The 20392-nt window shown below is 46.6% G+C and overlaps 2 protein-coding genes across 3 annotated transcripts; both read left to right on the forward strand.

Annotated features, from left to right (window-relative positions):
- Positions 1–25: 25 nt before the first annotated feature.
- WDR91 (WD repeat domain 91) lies at positions 26–17728 on the forward strand. The gene is made up of 15 exons (XM_079304532.1): positions 26–215; positions 1612–1791; positions 2746–2952; positions 3786–3869; positions 5961–6085; positions 7829–8006; positions 8273–8431; positions 10158–10357; positions 10808–10958; positions 12405–12499; positions 12797–12965; positions 13653–13761; positions 15186–15298; positions 16013–16210; positions 17089–17728. Exons 1-15 carry the CDS (start codon positions 93–95, stop codon positions 17251–17253), a joined length of 2256 nt encoding a protein of 751 aa, XP_079160658.1. The 5' UTR covers positions 26–92; the 3' UTR covers positions 17254–17728.
- A 1621-nt stretch (positions 17729–19349) lies between these two features.
- Positions 19350–20181, forward strand: CYREN (cell cycle regulator of NHEJ). 2 transcript variants are annotated; one of them, XM_079304619.1, is made up of 3 exons: positions 19350–19505; positions 19584–19650; positions 19933–20181. In XM_079304619.1, exons 1-3 carry the CDS (start codon positions 19393–19395, stop codon positions 20155–20157), a joined length of 405 nt encoding a protein of 134 aa, XP_079160745.1. In that variant the 5' UTR covers positions 19350–19392; the 3' UTR covers positions 20158–20181. The 2 variants fall into 2 exon arrangements, with proteins under 2 accessions (XP_079160745.1, XP_079160744.1); XM_079304618.1 differs by having other exon boundaries at positions 19352–19505; positions 19924–20181.
- The last annotated feature ends 211 nt before the right edge of the window (positions 20182–20392 follow it).

Here is a 20392-nt window from a genome sequence, read left to right on the forward strand (position 1 = left end):
GGAGCTGTAGTCCCGGTGGTGCTGGGTCGGGCCCGGCCGGGCCATCCCCTCCCGCCCGCGGCGGGCGGGGCCGGCGGCGCCGCGGGGCCCCCATGGCGGCGGCAGCGGAGCGCACGGACGAGCTGGTGCGGGAGTATCTGCTCTTCCGCGGCTTCACCGCCGCCCTAAAGCAGCTGGACGCCGAGATCAAAGCGGACCGCGAGAAGGGATTCCGGGTGAGCGGTGACCGCGTCGCCGTTCCCGTTGGGGCGCTGGGCGCGGGTGTCCCGCGGGGAGGACGCGCTCCCGGGCGGGCCGCGGGCGCCTCTCCGCGCTGCAGGGGCTGGGCGAGGGCGCGGGCCTGGCGGCGGGGCTGTGCTGGGCTGTGCTGGGCTGTGCTGGGTGCCCGGGCCCGGCCCGCCGCACCGCGGGACCCCGCATCCCGCAGCCGCTGCCGCCGCTCAGGGACGCGCCCCTCGGCGGGGCTGCGGCCGGGTGAGCGCTCCCTCCCGTGCCGCAGAGCGCCCTCCGCGCCGGGCGCAGGGCTCCGGCCCCTCGCCCGCCCAGCCGGGGATTGCGGAGCCTCTCCGAGCTGGGACCCGCCAGCCGATCCTCGGCTCCCGGAGAAGAGCGAGGAGCCCCGCGGACCGAGAGGGCAGGAAGACATTCCTTTGTCCGCAGCTTTTCTCGGTCATGAGATTCTTATCCAGCGGCTTTACACCCCCGCTCTTTAATTTGTATGTCCTGGGTACTGTCTGCCTTGACTAACGTGTGGAAGGTGGCACAGAATTTGCCAGTCTCAAAAATACAGTTTCAGTCCATTGTGCGAGCTTCGTATTCCTCTGGCAAGTTTTGGGCACCGAATGTAATGCTTTGAACAGTTAGATTTTCCTTTGACCAGCAAATAAGCACTGCTTTTTCATTAGTGTAGCATGTTGCTTTTATTTTTTAAAACACCAGCTGATATTTAGGGATCGGCAAACAGCTGACTTATTCAGAATTGTTGTCCAAGAAGAGTGTGCTAGGGTCACAAACTTCAGTTTTCTATATCTGTAGGAAACCACAGAGATAAAAGTTGGGTATGTCCTGAGATACTAACTGATGAGGGGATAGCAAACCACATATTAAACAACTTTAATTTTATACAGGATGCAGTTATTTCTTTTTCTGATGCCTGTCTTGGCCTCCAGAAACCACTGAACAAAAAAAAAATTCTATTCCCACACCACCATTCTGCCTTATTCATATTGCAAAAATGTTTTCCAAAGAGACATAATGACAAAAAAAAAATCTTTTTGTAAAATTTTATATTAGTAGAAATGGCTTTTAAAAGACGTAGAAGGTTTTGCTTACTTGCAATAAAACCCATCAGTTGGGTTCAACAAAATGTATTTCTGTCAAAATCTGTTTGGCTACGCTCTGTCATAGATCTTTTCTTCATTTGCAAAGTGCTGCAGAGTGGAAGAATGCTAATACAAAATGCAGAGTGTTTCCAGGATTAGAAAACAGCTAATGCATAAGGATTGTACCATACTACTGCACAGTTAAAGCTGCTCAGCGCTACGTTACAGAGAGTCTTGTGCCTCAAGAGCCCTCCCATGGCTGAAGCCTTCCCTGTTTTGCCCTCTTCAGGTGGATAAGATAGTGGAGCAGCTGCAGCAGTTTGTTCAGAGCTACGATCTGGCTGCGCTGCGGGATTACTGGAGTTATCTGGACCGGCGCCTTTTCAGCCGTTTGGAGGATGTGTATCGGCCCACGGTCAGCAAGCTCAGAACCAGCCTGTTCCGCTACTACCTCGTCCATGCTGTTCAGGTAGTGCTTGATTTTTAGGCTTCTGCTTTGTAAAGATCCTGGTCTCTGAAACCAAAGGAATGTCAGCCTCTGCCAGGCCTGCTGGATTAGGGGCAGTCAATTTGTGTGTCATGGTCAGGAGTGTAGTATGGAGTTTGATGCAGACTCACATGACAAGCTGGTGTGCAGGAAAGGGAAATAAGGTTTGCTGAGTGCAAAATATTTACACTCAGGTTTTCCCTCAGAAAGGATAACAGTACTGCTAGCTCAGTCCTGCTCAGTTAACTTAGGTTCTGGCAGAGAACACAAGGTTCAAACTGGAACAAGGAAATGTGGGAGAGAAAATGAATATCTTTTTGCTTGCTTTGAATAGAACAGAAAATAATGAGCTTAAAATGGAACTGAGATTTTTTTTCTGTTCAGACCCTGTAAGTCGGTGGAACATATATTGTCCCCTTGATTCTTCTTGGTTCCATTCCTTGACTGAGGATCTGGGTGTTGGTGGAGGATTCAAAATCAAATCCATCATTCCAGAAGTGTGGTTTTGTTTTGCTAGGTGCTTAGCCTGGGGTGTGACAGTCATATCTGCATAATGTATCAGATGAAAACCTTCTCAAGCTGCATCTGCTGCAGACTTGAGTAATCTGAATTATGTTGTGGTTCTGTATAAGAATGCTCATGTCTCATGTCAGTGCACTTTGCACTGGTTTAACTGGAAAACATGTGTTTGGTTTGATTGTTCTCAGCCTTAAAACAGGATTGTGGGGACTAGAAAGAAGGCTGGATTACATGCATTTGTGATCTTCTCCTAATGTATTTGGGATTCTTTCGTTTCCTGGTGAATCAACAGCCAGTTGTTGTGTCAGGGTGGTGAAAACAATTCTTGTTGTGTTCATAACAAAAAGCAAATGTTCCTAGACCTAATCTGGTGGCATTAGCAGAAGTGTGAGTGCTGCTCTTTTTGCTGTGTTTCAGAATGGCCGCAATGACAAGGCACAAGAGTTTTTCCTCAAGCAGGCCTCTGAGCTCCAGAACCAGGTGGAGTGGAAGGATTGGTTTGTCCTGCCCTTCCTCCCTGCTCCAGACTCCAATCCCACCTTTGCTACCTATTTCTCACGCCAATGGGCAGATACATTCATCGTGTCTCTGCACAACTTCCTGAGCGTCCTATTTCAGTGCATGCATATCCTTTTTAGCAACTAATAGTTAAATCTCCCTTACCCTGGTGTTACACCTTCAAGAGTCATGCCAAGGATATAGTACTATGGAACTTCCTGCTTTCAGGTGATATCTTACAGCCAAGACTAAATAGAAAGCTGGTGATTACCAGAGGGTGTTGGAATAGTTACTGCTCAATTATCTGATGATCTGTTGTATTCCCTGGGCAAAACAATTGTGGTTGTTGCTGATGCTGAATCATCCTGATGCTAGTGACTAGAAGTCGTATGCACCTCTTGTTCTGAAATGGTTTTACTTGACACAGTACAAAACAGGCATAGTACCTTGGGTCATAATCCATAACTGTACTGGCATCCTCTGTTAGATCCTTCTTTGAGTACATTATGTTCACAGCATTGCCTAGTGACAGCTCATTATAATAGAGCAGTTGGTTGTTGGCAGAAGTTAAGATTTTTGCCCCATGCTAGAGTTCTTTCTGTCTTACTTGTTTGGTGATGGGCAGGCTTATGCTGCAGCTGGAATACAGCTCATCTTGAACTGTTTCTTCAGTATACAGTAAAACAGTAACAGAACCTGCTTTGCCCTCCACTTCTGACTCTAAAAAGAAATAATCTAAAAATCCTTGCAAAGTCCACATGAAATAGCTTGTGCAAAGTAAAAAGTTGACTAAAGTAATTCAGCTGTTGCTAATCTTCTGGTCATGCACGTACTTTTTGCTAATTGTATGGACTGGGCAGCTTTGTTTCTCCAGATAAATGGCCGGTGTGGAGTGCTGGCTTTTAGAATTAAGCCAGGTGCACACAAGTTATTGCCTCGGTTTTCTTTAACATTGCTTACCAGTTCCAGTCATACTGAACTTCGAAGCTGAATGTCTCAGGAGCAGTCTCATTCAAGAAGAAAACGAATCGCTGCGGCATAAGGTCAGAACTGAGATCACTCTTTAGCTGCTGACTGGGATGTGAGTTCTGTGAAATGCATTCCATCCATTCGAGAACATTGCAACTGTTCTGTTTGGTGCAGTTATTCTAAGATTCTTTAAGTCTTTTGTTTTATTTTGATTAATCTTTCAACTGTCTCCAGCAAACCTAGGGTTGTTATTATATTGTGAAATGTGTGTCCTCTGCTGGAGGTGATTGTCTGCCCTCCCTGTGCTGTCCGACAGGTGACTGAATGCTGTAAAACTATACAAACTCCTTTTCTGTTACACTGCAAAGTCAAAACAAAGTGAAACTGGTGGAGGTTAAGGGTGTGTGTTGTAGAGTTATAGAATGGGTTGAAAGGGATGTATGCCTAATTTTGTGAATAGCATTCAGTCACTTCCAGATTTTAGCTGATAGAGCAATAGGAGCAATAGAAATGGGCGGTAAATTCTGGCGAAGAGACAGAAACTGTTACTTCTGATGTTACTTCACCATGTTTGATGTGCACTTAAAGCAGTTTAGACCAGCTAATGGAAATGTTGTGAATGTCTGTTTCCTATATCTTACATTAAACCATAAGAGGCATTTGTTGGTTCAGACAAAATGTTGCCCAGTTCCATGTCTTGTGTTTGACAGTATGGTCAGCAGATACTTAGGGAAAGGGTGTAACATGGGTCAGTCATTTCCAAGCATAATTCCCATTAGAAAAATTTGTGAAATCTGCATTTTAAGAACTTTCTAAATTATAGCTCACATGTGGATGATCACATACAAGTAGGGAGGCTTATCCATGTAAGCAGAACTTTAATTTCACTTCCTCAAACATACCAAGAAAAGCTTTTTCTGTATAAATACTTCAGTAAAGTTTCTGGTTTAACTCTTGTGTTACAGAACATTGTTATATGTTGTGTTTCCTGTTTGTACTGTTTTAGTAGCTGTTCAACACTGTCCTAAAAATTGAAATAAAATAGAATAATTGATTTCAAAAAGGAGGCAGTTTTTGGGGAAAAAACCCAGGGTTTGTCACTGTGTACTGCATGGAGTTGGTAGGTCAGTCAAATACTGACAGGAGGGTTCTGCAAAGAGGATAAGGTTTTTAAATAGAGCTCTTTTATTTCCTCAAATTTTGTATTCTTTACTTTTAGTCAAATTAAAGCTATGGTTTGTGTTTTGCCTGTTGTCTGATATCATTTGCAGTCTGGAAAAGAGTTTTCTGGCAAATTGACAGAAGAACTTGACTTTCCCTTTTAGTCAGCTCCTCAGGTCAGAGAGGGAAGCAGCTACCTCTAGAATACAGGTTTTAAAAAAGGATGTCAATAAATACTGAATTTTATGCTAGCTGAAATTAAGTAGCGATTCTGTTTTTTGCTGCTGAAGCAATGCAAATACATAAACAACAAGCTAGATTTCTACAGGTCATTTTTCTTCCTGTATTTTCATTATTTAAATACTATGTTAAAATGAAACATATCTGAAAAACAAATGTAAAGCAACAGAAAAGCCTGAGGAACTCTTTGTGTAAGAGTCACAGGCATAAACCACATCTATTCCAGCAAAATTCATTGTGAGGTTCCTCTCTGCTAAAGGGAAAAAGAGATGGTTTTCTTTCTCCATAATGTGGAGATAAATCTCACTGTCGTGCTTGGGAAGGAGTTGCACAGGGTATGGAGCTGGATTTCAGGGTGACCTGGTTTCACTGACCTTGGTGCACCCTGCCAGTTCAGCAAAGCCTTGGCTGTGGGAAGATTACCTTCCAGGCTCCTGCATTGCCCTGGCCCCAAAGTGCCTGCACAGAGAGGGACTGGTAAGCTCTGCCCTGCCCAGCTCTTGTTTCCCAGCACCACTAATGCCCCCACAGCCACAGCCCGAGGAGAGGAGTGAAGGGTTTTAAGTAGGCTCCAGTTTCATGTGCATAAAGTACTGATTGTTTTGACTAATTGCACTGAAGTGGTGCTCAGCCAGTCAGAGCAACCTTTTTCCTTCCCCACCCTTCTAGAGCTGTTGAAATAAAAGGAGTAAACAACTTCAATGAGTGGGAAGGAGGTGAATCTCAGTGACCCTGTGTTTACTTGGCTCTTTTCTCCTGTGTAGCTGTTTGCTCTGCAGGCTGAATCCTCCCGCATGAAGAAAGAGGAACTGGAGGTGGAACAAGCAGTTATGCATCACAAGTTGCCTGCATATGTGGCCAACATGGATCGACTTGGGGACTCTGAACTGTGAGTGCCTGCAGGAGAATTGCTGGGGACAGGCTCTGCTAATTTTGTTGGGTCAGGAAGCTTCCTGGAGGGTCATTTCCATGCCCCCTGCTCTGGGATTCAATGCAGAAAGACATCCAGGCAGAAATTATGGTGACTTAAGTAGGTTAATGGCATTCATGACAGTTGTCACTCCCATCATTTGGGAGGTTCTTGCAAACCAGTGAGAGCCCAAGCACACATGGAAGTGATTCTGTTCTGCTGTCAGCATTGCACCAAGGTGTTCTGGTCATCTAGGGCACTGGTAGCAGTGCAGTACCTGCAGTATTGCTCAAATGAAGTGGATTGTCTCTTGATTCCAATTTCCTTGAGTGCCTGCAGTGCCATAGGTGAATGCCCCGTATTGTTTTATAGATACTGTTACTGTATGACCAAAGGGATTCTTGTTACACAGGCATGTTTCCTTGCTTTTGCAAAGACAAAGGGAGTTTCTCTTCTCTGAGACTCAGCTATGTACAGAATTCCCCATGAATTTGCTGCAGTTAAAAGTCATTTTATGGCTGCATCTATTTTATGCCTATCTCTGGAAATTAGGCAACATACACAGTGTTATGGTTTCTTTAACTTTTACTTTTTTACCCCAGTACAGGACAGGAGTAGGATTGATTAAATTATTCTGTTGCCAGTGACAGATAGAAGTTGTAGCAGGAAATACACACAAAATGTTTTAATCTAAAATTTGTCTGATTGAATAGACTCAAGTGTGTATTGAACTATCTTGATAACTGCTCTGCAATCTTTGCACAGAACAGGCCATAGTTTGTTATACTGTTTTTTTTTAAACTATGTGGAAAGCTCTGATGCTATCTGCATCTGTATGGAGGAGTGTGACATGAGGGATGGGGTAATTTATTCCTGTATTTATTTTTGTCCATTTGAATTAGAAAAACTTGCCTAAGAAGTGGCATTTCTCTCCTGTGCAACTTATCTCCTAGTCTGGGGGCCAGTTCTGGTTGCTTATTTTTGTGTCTCTGCTTAACTCAAAGCCCAGTTTTGGTAGAATAGTTCCATCCTTGAAGAGTGGATATGGACAGTGAAGATTATTGTATTCCCCTTGCCCTTGCTATCATTCTGCTCTCAGAGGAAGCTGTAGCAGAGTGAGGTCAGACACTTATGTTCTGGGAAGCAGCTGCTGCTCTTGGCATTGTGGACTGAGAAAGGACATGTTTATAGTCATAGAAATGGGCTGTAGCACTCTTGTTTTCTTTGGGTCTGGATTTTGAGATAATGGGGGCCTGTGCTGTAAAATCGTTGAACATAACTTGCTGATTATCAGTGTTGCAGTGAAACATTGGATGCTGAATGTCTCTCAGAGTAGGTCTGTTTTATGCTTTGAATTGGGAATCCCATCTGAATGAGTTCTACAGAAATCTGAACTCCCCTGCCTTTCCCTTAGGGTCTTTCTAAACAACCCAGATGGAGTGGAATGAGTTTTAGGTGGCCCTGCAGGGGATTCAGCAACAGTTTGAGCTCACTGTCTCAGTGTGATCTCTGAGAAGTGAGCTTTTGATTGCAGTAACTGTAATGACCTGCTCCAGGCACTAACAGGGTCTTTTCCAATAGTTTTTTAGTGCATAGTGGTGCACTGGCTTGGAAATGAACCTGTCTTCCAGCGGTTCAAACAGCTGCCACTTCACTTAACTGGGTGATCTTTGATCAGGTTGCCTCGCTACACTTTCATACTCTATTTTGTTTTTTCATTAGTGATATGACCTGCAATCAGAGGAGTACAGCACATTCTCTTCAATCTCGAGGAGGCTTTCTGTCCTCTTTTCTCCCCCAGAGTAAAAAGGGCCCTTCCAGACCAACCCATTCAACTGGGGCTTCTCCAGTGCAGACTGGCAGTATGCTGCTGGGGAAGAAAGAACCAACAAATCACCAGGTAATTCTCAACTGAAAGTTGCTCAGTCTCCAATGAGTTCACTTGCAGCATGGCGCTTCTCCAAGCTTTTGCTTCCACCTGAAAAATTAAATGTCCTTTCCTGCCTTGCAAATGTATGCTGGGCCTGAATGCAGCACAAGAACAGCTATTGTTTTCTAAGAGCTTGTGGACCCTTGCAGGTGCTTGGTTGCTTTGCTGCTGCTTTTGCTCTTTGTTCTGCACTTACTAGAAGCATAACTTTGCCCAGTCACTTCTCTGTCTTCCAGAGTGCCAAAGGAAAAGAAGGAACAGCGAGCTGTAAGGATGGGAAGAGCCATTTCAGCGGTTTAGTGGCAGGCGAGTCAAGCTCCCTGCAGCAGCGGCAGAAGCGCTTGCAAGAGCATGGAAAAGAAAGGAAGGAGCTGTTGTCAAAAGGGACTTTCCAGGTACTGGTCAGCCCTGCAAGGCTGGGAAGCAGAAGGCTTGATTTCTGTAAAACAGAGTGGTAAAACAAGTACAAGTGTTTCCTTTAAGCTTTGGAATTGCTAGTCAGAAATAACCGTATCAAAGGTTAATGTGTGTAGTTAATTAACTCTTCCTGCACTTGGTTTATTTCTGTGTCCCTGGAAGTTAATCAGTATTGGCATTTCAAATGGAAGAAGAGTTGTATTTTGTCTCCACGTTTTTCAACAGCCTGATCCTGAATCTTCATTAAGATTTCACTCATTCTTAGTTTTGTGTTCAAATACCTAGTTAAAATCCCCATTCCTCAATGGTAATGGACTTGGCTCACTCTTCCAGCCAAAGTGACTTCTCTTCCTACAGGTTCTTATGCTCATTTATGCAGAATCTGTGTAGGACAATAAAAATGAATAGAAAATTTTCCTGGATCGGAATAGAAGTTGTTTTCCTAGCAACATTTGCTTTTTGGAGTTTTTTGTACTTTATTGCTGCAGTTTTGCCTGGGGTGTGTTCCCTGCTTTAAAATCAAATGAAATAAAACGGTGTCCTGGATTTTAACTGTTGAAGGTCAGCACACTGCTTCTGTTCACCTGTGTGTTGTCTGGCTTTCAGCAGCCATGCTGTCAAAAAATACAGAGCACAGGCAGCATATCAGCTGTTGTTATTTTGTCTGTATGAGATTCTGCCTTGTGGAGAGACAGTGCTGAGGGACTGTTGCCTGTAGGGCAATGTGTGGCTGTTATGTGTGTGGGAGAGCTGGTTAAAGAGATTTTGCTCTATCACTCAGCCTTCAAGGCCTCTAGAGAACTTTTTTATTCGTGGTTCATCTAAAACACTTTCAGCATTGGTTAGAAAAATACAAAGCCCAATTTCCCAGTAGTTTCCTTTGACTTTCCTTTTTCTACAATGTTCCAGGTTAAGGCAGTGATTTTTTGGGCTGTGTAAAGATTTGCCCTTGTGCTCCTGGGGAAGCTTGATATTCTTTAACTTTCTCTTGAACTCAACGCATGTGAGCAAAAAGGAAACTGAAAGGTAGCACTGTTTTCTTTCACATGAGTGTAATTCACTGGTTGTTACCTCTCCACATTAACTAGCAGAATAATTCTTGGATTTATTTCCCAATCTTTTCCAGCTCTGTGATTTCTAATTATTTGATTATGCAGTTGCTTGGTCCTGATGAGAAGCTACTGTAAATTAGGCAAGCATGTCTTACAGAACAGGAATTCATAACCCTCAATACCAATACCATTTTGGGGACATTAGTTTTCAGAGAATGGTTTATCAAAAGAATGTTAGCAGATGATTTTACTACCTAATATGCTGTATCTGCTTCTTGTTCAACTTCTGGTGGCAAGGGAAGACTAAGCTGCTTCCAGATATTTCTGCAGTGCAGATTTTGTCTCATCCAGATACCATCACCTCTTAAAATTCTATCTGTTCTGTGTGCCCTGTAAAATTGAATTTTAAGCCTTTGGACTCATGTGTCAGCTCTACTGTTGTCATCAGTCAGTTGGCTCCAGTGTGCACAATCTAAATCTCTGTCAGATGAAGATAATCCATCCACTGGGGCTTGAGAGCCAAGTTCTTGTGCAGGTTTGCTGAACTGCATAAAATACAGACTTAACTTATATTGCTGAATGCAAGAATTCCCTGAAATATGTTGATTTACTTGTGAATCTGTTCTCTGATGGCATGGATTTCTTCCTTCAGGGCCAAAGTGCTGAGAAGAAAACAGATACTAGCATAGCTGAGGCAGAACCAGTCTCAGAGGTGCATGCTGAGCAAACAGAGACTTCAACCAAAATGCCTGGCAGCAGTGCAGAGGCTGTGGGGGTCCGGCAGGAGCAGCCTTTCATCGTCCTGAGCCAGGAGGAGTATGGGGAGCACCATTCATCCATCATGTACTGCAGGTAATAATGCCCTGGCACAAGAGGGATGTCTTGTAGAAGCCTCTGCAGAAGGATCAGCTGTGTCTGGCCTCTTTCTCCCAGCCTCTGTTCTGTCCAGTGTGTTGGACATATACTCTCAGCTGTAGGGTACTCAAGTCAGTGTGACTGAAAATATTGTGTGAGAATGAACTGAAAATGTGCAGTGAGAATGGACAGAGATTTTTGTAATTGGGCAGTGCTAGCCAGGAAAAATCCCCTTTGGAAAGCAGGTATTGCTTAAGGGCATTATGCTTTATGTCTGGAGCTTAGTATGCTTTGTTTTGCCAGTTACTGTGAAGTGAGCAGAACTAATGCAAAGAAGTTCTAATTCCTGCAGAAGGAACTGGTGTTTGGCCAGGAAAGAAGGATTAATGGGCTGTATCTAAGAATTTGAGGGAGAAAAATATCCCATCAGTTTCATTCTACACACAGGGTTGATTGTTCTGGACGGAGGGTGGCCAGCTTGGATGTGGATGGGGTCATCAAAGTCTGGTCTTTTAACCCCATAATGCAAACAAAAGCTTCATCCATTTCCAAGTCTCCATTGCTGTCCCTGGAATGGGCCACCAAGCGGGATCGGCTGGTGAGTAGTGTGCATGAGGAAGAACAGCAGATGATTTGGGGCTACTTGTTGCATGTTCACCTGTAGACAGCTGCATGTGGATAAGATTGGGGCAGCAGGTAGTTTCCACTTCTAGTAGCACACCAAAGCCTCTAGGGTCTAAGAAAAGTACAGTGAGGAGTGTATGCTTTGTATTGGGCAAGGAGTTCACCACCACTTGCCCTGAAACAGAAATTCTCAAGCTGCAGTGTGGGTACAGCTGCAGGAATAGAAGTAGTGCCTTTGAGAGGAATGCCTGTTTTCACACAGATCACACAGCAACTTGTGAAGACAGGCAGAGGCAATCAAGTACAACAGTCTGTGGGAGGCCTGCAGCAGAAAGCTTTACTCATAGCCTGAGCCAGCAGCAGAGAAGGGGAAACAGGGTTGTGGGGGTGACATTTTACTTGTGCAGGTGTAAAAAAATCTCCATGGCCAGTTTTAGACTGGTGTCTTAAGAGCTGAGGGTTTGTGTGTGCATAAGGAGCTTGGAGCTTGCTTAAATAACATGGCAGTTTAAATGTTTCCTCTATGCCTTTTTCTCCAGTTCTAGAGAGGAGCCTTAAATTATATGCATTCCTCTGAGTCCTAGAAGTGTTGCTCGTGTTTCAAGCCCTCCCTTGGCACATACAGGGCTGTATGAGAAGGCTGACCTGCAAACGAAGCAGTATTTTTCACATTTTGGCACTGACAGTGTGTGGCTTGCTAATCCCAAAATGCCACCTGTCAAGAGCTGGTGCTACAGCTTGTCTCTTTTGCTTTTAGAAAGCAAGTTGTTGATACAGTTGTTGTGCTTTGTTTGTTGTGATGATGTTTCTTCTGCTTTGTGGAATTTATTTCCTTCTTGCTAACAGAAAGATTCTTCATTGGGAAATACATGTAGGATTCACCAGCAAATTAGATACTGAAGTGACAAAGATCTGGCTTACTCAAATTTCTTTTATAATGCATCTCTCCATGACTTAAATTTTAACTGAAATTGTAATGCCAGTGATAAAACATGGGTGAGCTCTTCTGGATGATTTCACCCTCCCAAGGGTGAAGGGAATTGGCTTCTGCTTGATTTTCTCTTCAGCACACAGTTAATAATCTCAAGCCTCTCTTTCCTTGGATCCCTAGATATTGAGACTCCATACATGTTTTCCATCCTATAGGGTTGAGCCATGATCCAGAAAGTGGTGTTTATGCCACCCTGGTGCCTATTAGATCCTTTTCTCACTGGGAAGCAGGGTTTTTACTCTGACTTCTGTGGCTTTGGGGTAGTCCTACTCAGTGTGATTGCACAGGAAGACAGGATGTACCATAATGGAGTAATATTTAGCCTGAATGCATAAATAGAAAAAAATCACTAAGTCTTGGTGGTTGTTGGCCAGCATCATTGTACTGCTCACTCACACTCTTTCCATCTGCTTCCTTGCTGGTTTCAAGCTGTTGCTGGGCAGTGGGGTCGGGACGGTTCGTCTTTATGACACAGAAGCAAAGAAGAATCTCTGTGAAATCAGCATTGATGAAGACATGCCCAGGTAACTCTGGAATACTGACTTTTATATATAGATATAAGTAAATTTTGTTGGTTTTAATAGTGAACATCTCAATGTTCCTGCTGCTTTTCTGCAACTGCAGATCTATCTAGTCTCCTTGTAGAGGGCAGTCCCTGCCTGAGCAGTGCAAAACTGCTCAGTTAAATGTGAGACAATCAAAAACTAAGCACATGAATCCTGTTCTCCTTTATAGTGCCCCCTGTCTTGTGGGGCCCTAATGGGAGAGCTGATAGTTGGGTGCAGGAGAAAGGTGATTCAGACCCTGTATCTGTGTTTCAGGATCCTCTCGCTTGCCTGCAGCCCAAGTGGTGCCTCCTTTGTCTGCTCTGCAGCAGCCCAGAGCCCTGTCTCCCACATTGACTTCTCAGTAATCAACTCTGGGGGCAAAAGCATGAACCAAGTTCCTGGGAAGCTGCTACTGTGGGACACAAAGACAATGAAACAGCAGGTACATGCTGGGTTGCTTTACTTTCTCAGTCTGCTTGCTGAGAATGAGTGTCTTCTCTTTCAATGTGTAGAAGCCCTCATTCTAAATTATGCTGACTTTCTTCTCAACACCCTTCTTTTTCCTCCTTCCTCCTTTCCCCTCTGTCACATTCAGGATAAAAATGAATAATGTAAGTAGCTGCTGGATTGGGTGAAGTTTTTTTTGTTTTATTGGTGTGTTGGGGTTTTTCTAAAGAATTCTTCAGAATAGTCCATGGCCTTGTTTCTATCCTGGTGCACAGTTTGTGACTGGAAATGTCCCAAGTGGATTGAATGATGCTTTGCTCAGGCTTTCTCCAGTAGAGCTGTACTGAAGGGTTTTCGTTGCTGCTGTTTCCCTTGACTTCCCGGTTTTTAAGTGAAGTACTGTCCCTGACATGTAGGAGAAAGCAGCATACTCAAGCTAATGCCTGCCAGAAGCTGGTTTTGCAACCTTGAGGCCATGGCCAAGAAAGCTGTGGCTTGGCTGAGGTGAGTTGCTGGTTTAGTGTCACAGTAAAATACTGCTGCCAGACATTGAAGTTTGTAGTCATTAGAGGTGTAGGGCTCCAAACCAGAGTTCCATCTTTCTTTCTTCCTTCCCCTGGCCTTTAGTTCTTCAGCACCCCCAGCTCCATTTCTCAGCATTAATGCAGATTTTCCCTTCCAGCTGCAGTTCTCCCTGGAGCCTGAGCCCATTGCTATTAACTGCACAGCCTTCAACCACAATGGCAACCTTCTGGTCACTGGGGCTGCAGATGGCATTGTTCGTCTCTTTGGTACGGTGGAGAGGGACCTGGGGGATGTTGGCTGATAGCCAGCTGTGGGGGCAGGCAGCCAAAACTGGCATCTGGGCTTGTATCACAAATAGTGTGGCCAGCAGGGTGAGGGAAGTGATTGTCTCCCTGCACGTGGCACTGCTGAGGCAGCACCTCAAACAGCATGTTCAGTTTTGGGCCCCTCACTGCATGAAAGACATTGAGGGGCTGGAGCATGTCCAAAGAACAAAACCAAAACTGGTGAAGGGTCTGGAGCACATCAGGAGTGGCTGCAGAAGCTGGTGATCTTTAGCTTAGGGAAAAGGAGACTGAGGGGACACCTTATTGCTTCCTACAGCTACCTGAAAGAAGGTTGTAGCCAGGTGGGGGTCAGTCTCTTCTCCCAGGTAACAAGGGATCAACAGGAGGAAACAGTCTCAAGCTGCATCAGGGGAGATTTAGATTGGATATTAGAAAAACTTCCATCACCAAAGGGATTGTCAGGCACTGGAGCAGGCTACCCAGGAAAGTGTTGGTGTCCCTGGAAGTATTTAAAAGATGTTACAGATGTGACACTTAGGGGCATAGTTTAGTGGTGTACTTGGCAATGTTAAAGTAACAGTTGGGCTTGATTATTTTGGAAGTCTTTTCTAACTTAAATGTTTCTGTGAAACTGAGTAGTGCAGTGGTCCCTAGACCTCAGCTGGATGCCCCTGGCAGGGAGGCAGCTGTAGGATATGCTTGGAGACGAAAGTGGAAGATATTGTGTCCACAGGAGCTCTCAGGAGTGAATTGACATAGACTTTTTCTGGAGGACATTGGCTGGAGACTCTGGTAATGCTGCTGGATTTGTTGTTTCTCTCCTGCTGAAGAGGAGAGTGAATTTACCCTTAAGCCTTGTGGTCTTGTGCTGTGCCAGATAGCAGTACCAGTAGACACTAGAGGCAGAGTCACAAGGAAAACAATTAATGTGAGACCTTCCATTTAAATGCTTCCTTCTAGAAGCAATTTCTGTTTCTCAGGTTTTTGTCCTCTTCAGCCTGTCCTTGCAATAAAGGCGGTTCAGACCTCCTGCCTTTGATGGGGAATGTGCTTCTGGCACAGGGGGAGGCTGCAGTCCCAGGGCTTTGGGAGGACAGAGCTGTCAGCAGGTGGGAGGATGGGCAGGATAACAGGGGTAGGAGTGCCAGTGGTGCTTGGATGCCAAATGCCTGCAGTGGACAGTGAGTGTGTGAGCAGCCCTGCAAAGTCGAGGAGTTACAGACAATGATTTTTGTGACCAAAGGGAAAGCAGGAGTATAGGCACAGAGTGCTGGGACTGGACTGGGCTCCCCCAGGCTGGTTTGGAGGGCTGTCACAGAGCCCTCAGGAACATAGAAGGCCTGCCTGTGTTCACCTCAGCTCTGTGTGAGTACAAGGAATGTTCAGTACTGTTCTTCCCTCAGATATGCAGCAGCATGAGTGTGCCATGAGCTGGAAGGCACATGATGGAGAAGTCTACTCTGTGGAGTTCAGCTATGATGAGAACACAGTCTACAGCATAGGAGAGGATGGCAAGGTAGGCTGTGAAGGACCTTCTGGTGGTCAGCTGGCAGAGAGATCACTGCTGGAGTCTTCTCCATATGGTGGGGACAGTCATAAGGATACACTCAGATTCTGGATGAAATGTGGGCTGCTAACTGCAGTCTTAGGTGTGCAGTACCCCCCCCACTACATGCAATCTGTGGCTGAAAATGTATTAGTAGTTGGAGCTGTCTTGGACCTTGTGTGCAAATCCTGCTGTTGGTGACATCCCTTTCCTAGACAGTCCATGTGAGGATGACCTTTGTCTGCCCCTGAGATCACCACATTTGAGATCTGGAATTCACAGGGAAGCATATCATTGACCACTTTGCATAATCTCATCAGCAGCTCCCTGTTATGTTTATAATAAATACTTCAGTTTCTGCAGTTCCTCAGTCTTCAGCAGTAGTGGTGTGGCTCGGGGGGACCATGGCTGAGGAGTTAAGCAAGTTCTCACTAGAGTACTGCATACAGTGTGGAAGGACACATAGGTAGTAGTGCTTGAGGAAGACAGGGCATATCTTTGCCTGGATAGAAGGCACTCTTACAGCCTATGTTTTATTAATACAGCCACTTAGATATGGATGTCAAAATGCCATCTTTGGTTTGTGAGGAATACCCACTATTTTGCTTAAAAGCTAAAAAGGCAACTGCACTTGCACCAGTTAATTTCATTATAGGTTTTTGTCATCTCTTTTTCTCATTCTAGTTTATTCAGTGGAATATCCATAAAAGTGGCTTGAAGGTGTCTGAGTATGACCTTCCCAGGGAAGCTACAGGCCCTTTTATTCTGTCTGGGTACAGTGGCTACAAGCAGGTCCAGTTCCCACGAGGACGGCTTTTTGCTTTTGACTCTGAGGGCAATTACATGTTGACATGTTCTTCTACTGGGGGAGTAATTTTTAAGGTAAGTGAGAAGTGGTAACACTTTATGAGAAGTGATGGGGAGTAGTTTTGAATATCCATACAAGCTGCTGTTAATTACAAGGGTGCAACAGCAGCCACTGGAAGTTCTTAAGCAGCACATACCCATCCTTGGTCTGCCAAAGTTGTTCAGTTTCTCACGGTGTGCATTTTAGCAGTGTGTGGTGTACAGCAAGTGTTTGCCCTATATGCGTAGCTGCAGTATTTGTGCTCCTTCTTAAACTTAGTTTTTAGTGTCCAGGTGCCTAGGACAAAGTTTTAACTACTTTTTTAATATATGGATTCAGTTCAATGAATGTCAGTTCAATGCAAAACGTATGTTTGTTGATTGGTGTTCATATTCAATCTGCCTTCTGTGCCTGCTGATTCTATGTTAGATCCAGTCTGATTCTCTTTCCTTACTGTGTACTGGAATTAAATGAAGGGTGAAGCTGAATGGTTCTGAATGACCAAAATTCTGTGCTTCAGTAACAGGTGTTAATGATCACATTCCCATGTTCTTGCAAGGCAGATTAGATAGAGTTTTTACTTTGCATCTGGGGCACTTTCAGCACCTGAACTAACATGAGCTATAGCTTAGGCTTATGTGCTTCTCATCAGTGTATGCTCTTAGCCTGCCTTGTTCAATTACTGCAGTTCAGCTGATATCAAAAGCTGAGCTGCTTGAGAACACTATAGTGAGACTGGAAGCTTCCTTTCATGTGTGCTGCACATATCTCAGTATCTCTCTGATTTTCTGCTTACTTATGCATGCTCTTAGAGATACAGAGTCTCTGTCAGGCTTTGGCTTGTCTTGTCAGGTGCATTGCCCCCACTGCAGAAACTTACCCCCTTAAAATCTTATGCTTTCCTTCTTTTTAGTTAAATGGTGAGGAAAAGGTTCTGGAGAGCTGCCTTTCCCTGGGAGGACACCGAGCTCCTGTTGTCACAGTGGACTGGAGCACAGCCATGGACTGCGGGACCTGCCTCACTGCTTCTATGGATGGGAAAATTAAATTAACAACCTTACTGGCTCAAAAGTCTTAACCTGGACAGTACCGAAGGGGGAAAGAGCAACAGACTTGACAAAACCAGTGTTAACTCACAGGAACCACCTGCATGGGAGAGAAGGCAAAGCAAAGTCCCTCTTCTCATTGTAGCTTTTGCCTCTTGACAAATATGTTTGCCAAACCACTGTGCAACAGAATGCCAGTATGGGACTGGATCAGTGGCAGACTGAAAAATAAGTCTCCATTAATCCATTGTGGCAGCTGGACTTCCCTCTGTTAGGGAGTCTTGAGTAGCTCGAGGCTAAAAGGCTGTGGTCACGCCAGGGTTCTGCAGAAGGTGAGGCTGGAGGAAGCAAGCTTGAGGCAGCACAGTGCATGACAATGAGATGACTCCAACTGGAAAGGCTGATGAGATACCAGAGTATTCTTTGGGTATAATATTTGTTGTTATGATTTTGTTAGTTTGTTTTTATTTGTGGTTTTTTTCCATAAAAAGAAAATATTCCCTTGCATTTGAACTCTATGCTTTGTTGAGCAGTTGCTGCAAAACATGGAGGGTGGTAAGGGCAGTGATGTGCCAAGTCTCCTGCATGCAAAAAAGTGCTTGTGTTTTCATGATGTGCTTCCAGCCCCACACCTGCACAGCAGGATGAACCAAACATCCAGAACAAAAACAACTGTGTTCACTTGGATGTATTGTGTTACCTTGCCATAGGTTTCTGCCACCAACCAGAGCAGAAATTCTGAGTCAGACTTTGAAATACTTGTGTTGGAGCTCGGAATCTACATTATGCTTAGTGGCTGCCTGATGGTGGATAGGGGGAGGGAGGCCCTGTAAAGGGCTGTCTGTCTCTGGGGCTGTCTCTCCCCCTAAGCCCCCCAACATCAGGGCAAGTGCTGTGCTCAGGTATTGCATAGTCTTTGAATGAACTAAGCAGATACATTTCATCTGCTTATACACTGCCATGGAGCTTTCTGCTGCTTATATCCTTGGCCTGTAGTAGGAGTTTATAGTAGTTGTTCCTTGGCAGAGCATACACTCTGCTGGAAAATGAACAGCCATTCATTAACTGTATGGGTAGCCATACTCACAGACAGCTGGTCAGGGGCAACACTGCTGGACAGTGAAGTCCTCACTACAGGCATACTCATGGTATGTTGTCCATGGAGTAACTTGCTCCTGCTGACTACACTGATCTGATAACCCACCTTCCATTTCAAGGGCCTCCAAGATTAACAGGTCTCCTGCCAGACTGACATCTAAGTATGGGGTTTCCACCTCAGTGGGATTTGATACTAATGGTGCAGTAGCTCTTCATGCCAGTCTGAGCTGTCTCCTCAGCTCCAGTGCTGACTTCAAACTGGCTTCAGGAATTCCCAGGGTGAGTCTGAGAGTTTAGAGAGCTCTCAAATGGGAGCCTTGGTTGCCTTCTCAAAAGGCCAAGAAAGATTGTGACTGTATTCTAAGTCCTGCAGGGTTGACTACATCGCATTGGTGTTTTAGAATTTGGAATTACAGAATTATAGAATGGTCTGGATTGGAAGGTCCCAAAGCTCTTCTAGTTCCAACTTTCTGCTATGGGCACTGCCACCTTCCATTAGACCAGGTTGTCCAAAGTGCCATTCAACCCGGCCTTGAACATTACCACAGATGTTATTTTCTTCCAGATGTTGTCTTCCAGCCTTCACAGAGGGTCAGCTGAGATTTCTGACAAGAGACTTCTTTCAGGTTTGCACCATAAGTAGAACTAAAAGCAAAACAAAAACTCCCAAACAGGGAAAGAAAGTGTAAAAAAACATGCGCCAGTCCAAGGCTGCTATGCAAAATGATGCATTAGCACACCATGGAATGAACGTGTTTGCCCAACATGCTGTATTCCCGGAGGGGCTTTGATCCATCCTTGGCCCAGGCTCCCCTCTCTCCTCGCCTCTCCGGCCCGCCGGGCTGCCCCGGGGCTCGGGGCTGGCACGCTCCTTCCGAACGTGCCGTCTGCTCCGCCTCCGCTCCTCGGGCCATCGAGGGACGCGCGGCCTCGCTGCCCGCCTGCCTGCCCGATCGAACGCGGGGCTCTGCGGTCTCTTGGGTTGCGGGGCGGCTGTGGCTGCTCCTCCAGCCGCCCGGCAGCCCCGCTCGGCCGAGGGACCAGCCCCGGCGGAAGGCGGCACCGCCCCCGGCATGGCGGCGGGCGGGCGGCGGCGGCAGCTCCCGGCCTGGATGGGGGCGGCGGGCGACGAGCGGGCGGCGGCCCCGTCCCCCAGGCCCGGGCGGCGGCGGGCGGCGGGGCGCAGGTAGCGCTGGGGCGGGGAGCGCTGGGCCGCGGGCGGGAGGGCGAGCCCCGGGCTGAGCGTACCCTGTGCCCTGCCCAGGCCCGCGGCGCTGTACTGCATGAACGAGGCGGAGCTGGTGGAGGTGGCCCTGGCGGTCCTGGCCGAGGTGAGTCGGCAGCCGCGGGGCGGGGACGGGGCTCCGGAGGGCGGCGGGGAGCGCTGCTGCCCGCGGCTCTCTGGGCGGGTCCCGCATGGCTTTCCCGGCCCCCTGCCCTCTGCCCGGCGGCGCTGCAGGCTGTGCACAATGCCGGGCGCTGCCGGCAGAGCCGCGGGGCCTGGCGGGGCCCGGCTCACGGGGCTGCGCTGCCCTGCGTGTCCCCGGGCTGCTCCCGGCGGGAAGTCACGCACGGCCGCTGCTTGTTGTTCTCCCTCTGCTCAGAACCTGCAGTGCGAGGAAGATGAGGAGAAGGCCCGCTCCCGGAACGAAGAGGAGCAGGAGCTCCCTCCCACACCGAACGAGGCTCCTGGAAGCACGGGCAGCGCGGATGGAGGCGCTGACCGCGGTCCGGCCCTTCCATCCCCTCCTGGCGCTGGTGCTGTCGCAGAGAGGACAGGCGGGGAGGACTCTGAGGACGATGCCCTGAAATACGTCAGGGAGATCTTTTTCAGCTAACATCTCTCCTGGCTTCCCAGGAGAAGAGGGTGTTTCCTCCCGCGGCCCCGAGAACAGTGGGAGGGCCTGGAGGGGCTGTGCATCCCTCTGCTGTGGTGTCCCTGTGTAGGATACCCATGGAGGCCAGAGGGGGAAAGGAAGGAGCTACACAGTTCTCCCACTGTGCTGGGCTCAGTGCGATTTGGTTCCAGATTGGGATGTTTAATTGGGACAGATTAAAGGAGGACATTCAGGT

This window comes from Erithacus rubecula (assembly GCF_903797595.1).
Source record: "Erithacus rubecula genome assembly, chromosome: 4".
Classification (NCBI taxonomy): domain Eukaryota; kingdom Metazoa; phylum Chordata; class Aves; order Passeriformes; family Muscicapidae; genus Erithacus; species Erithacus rubecula.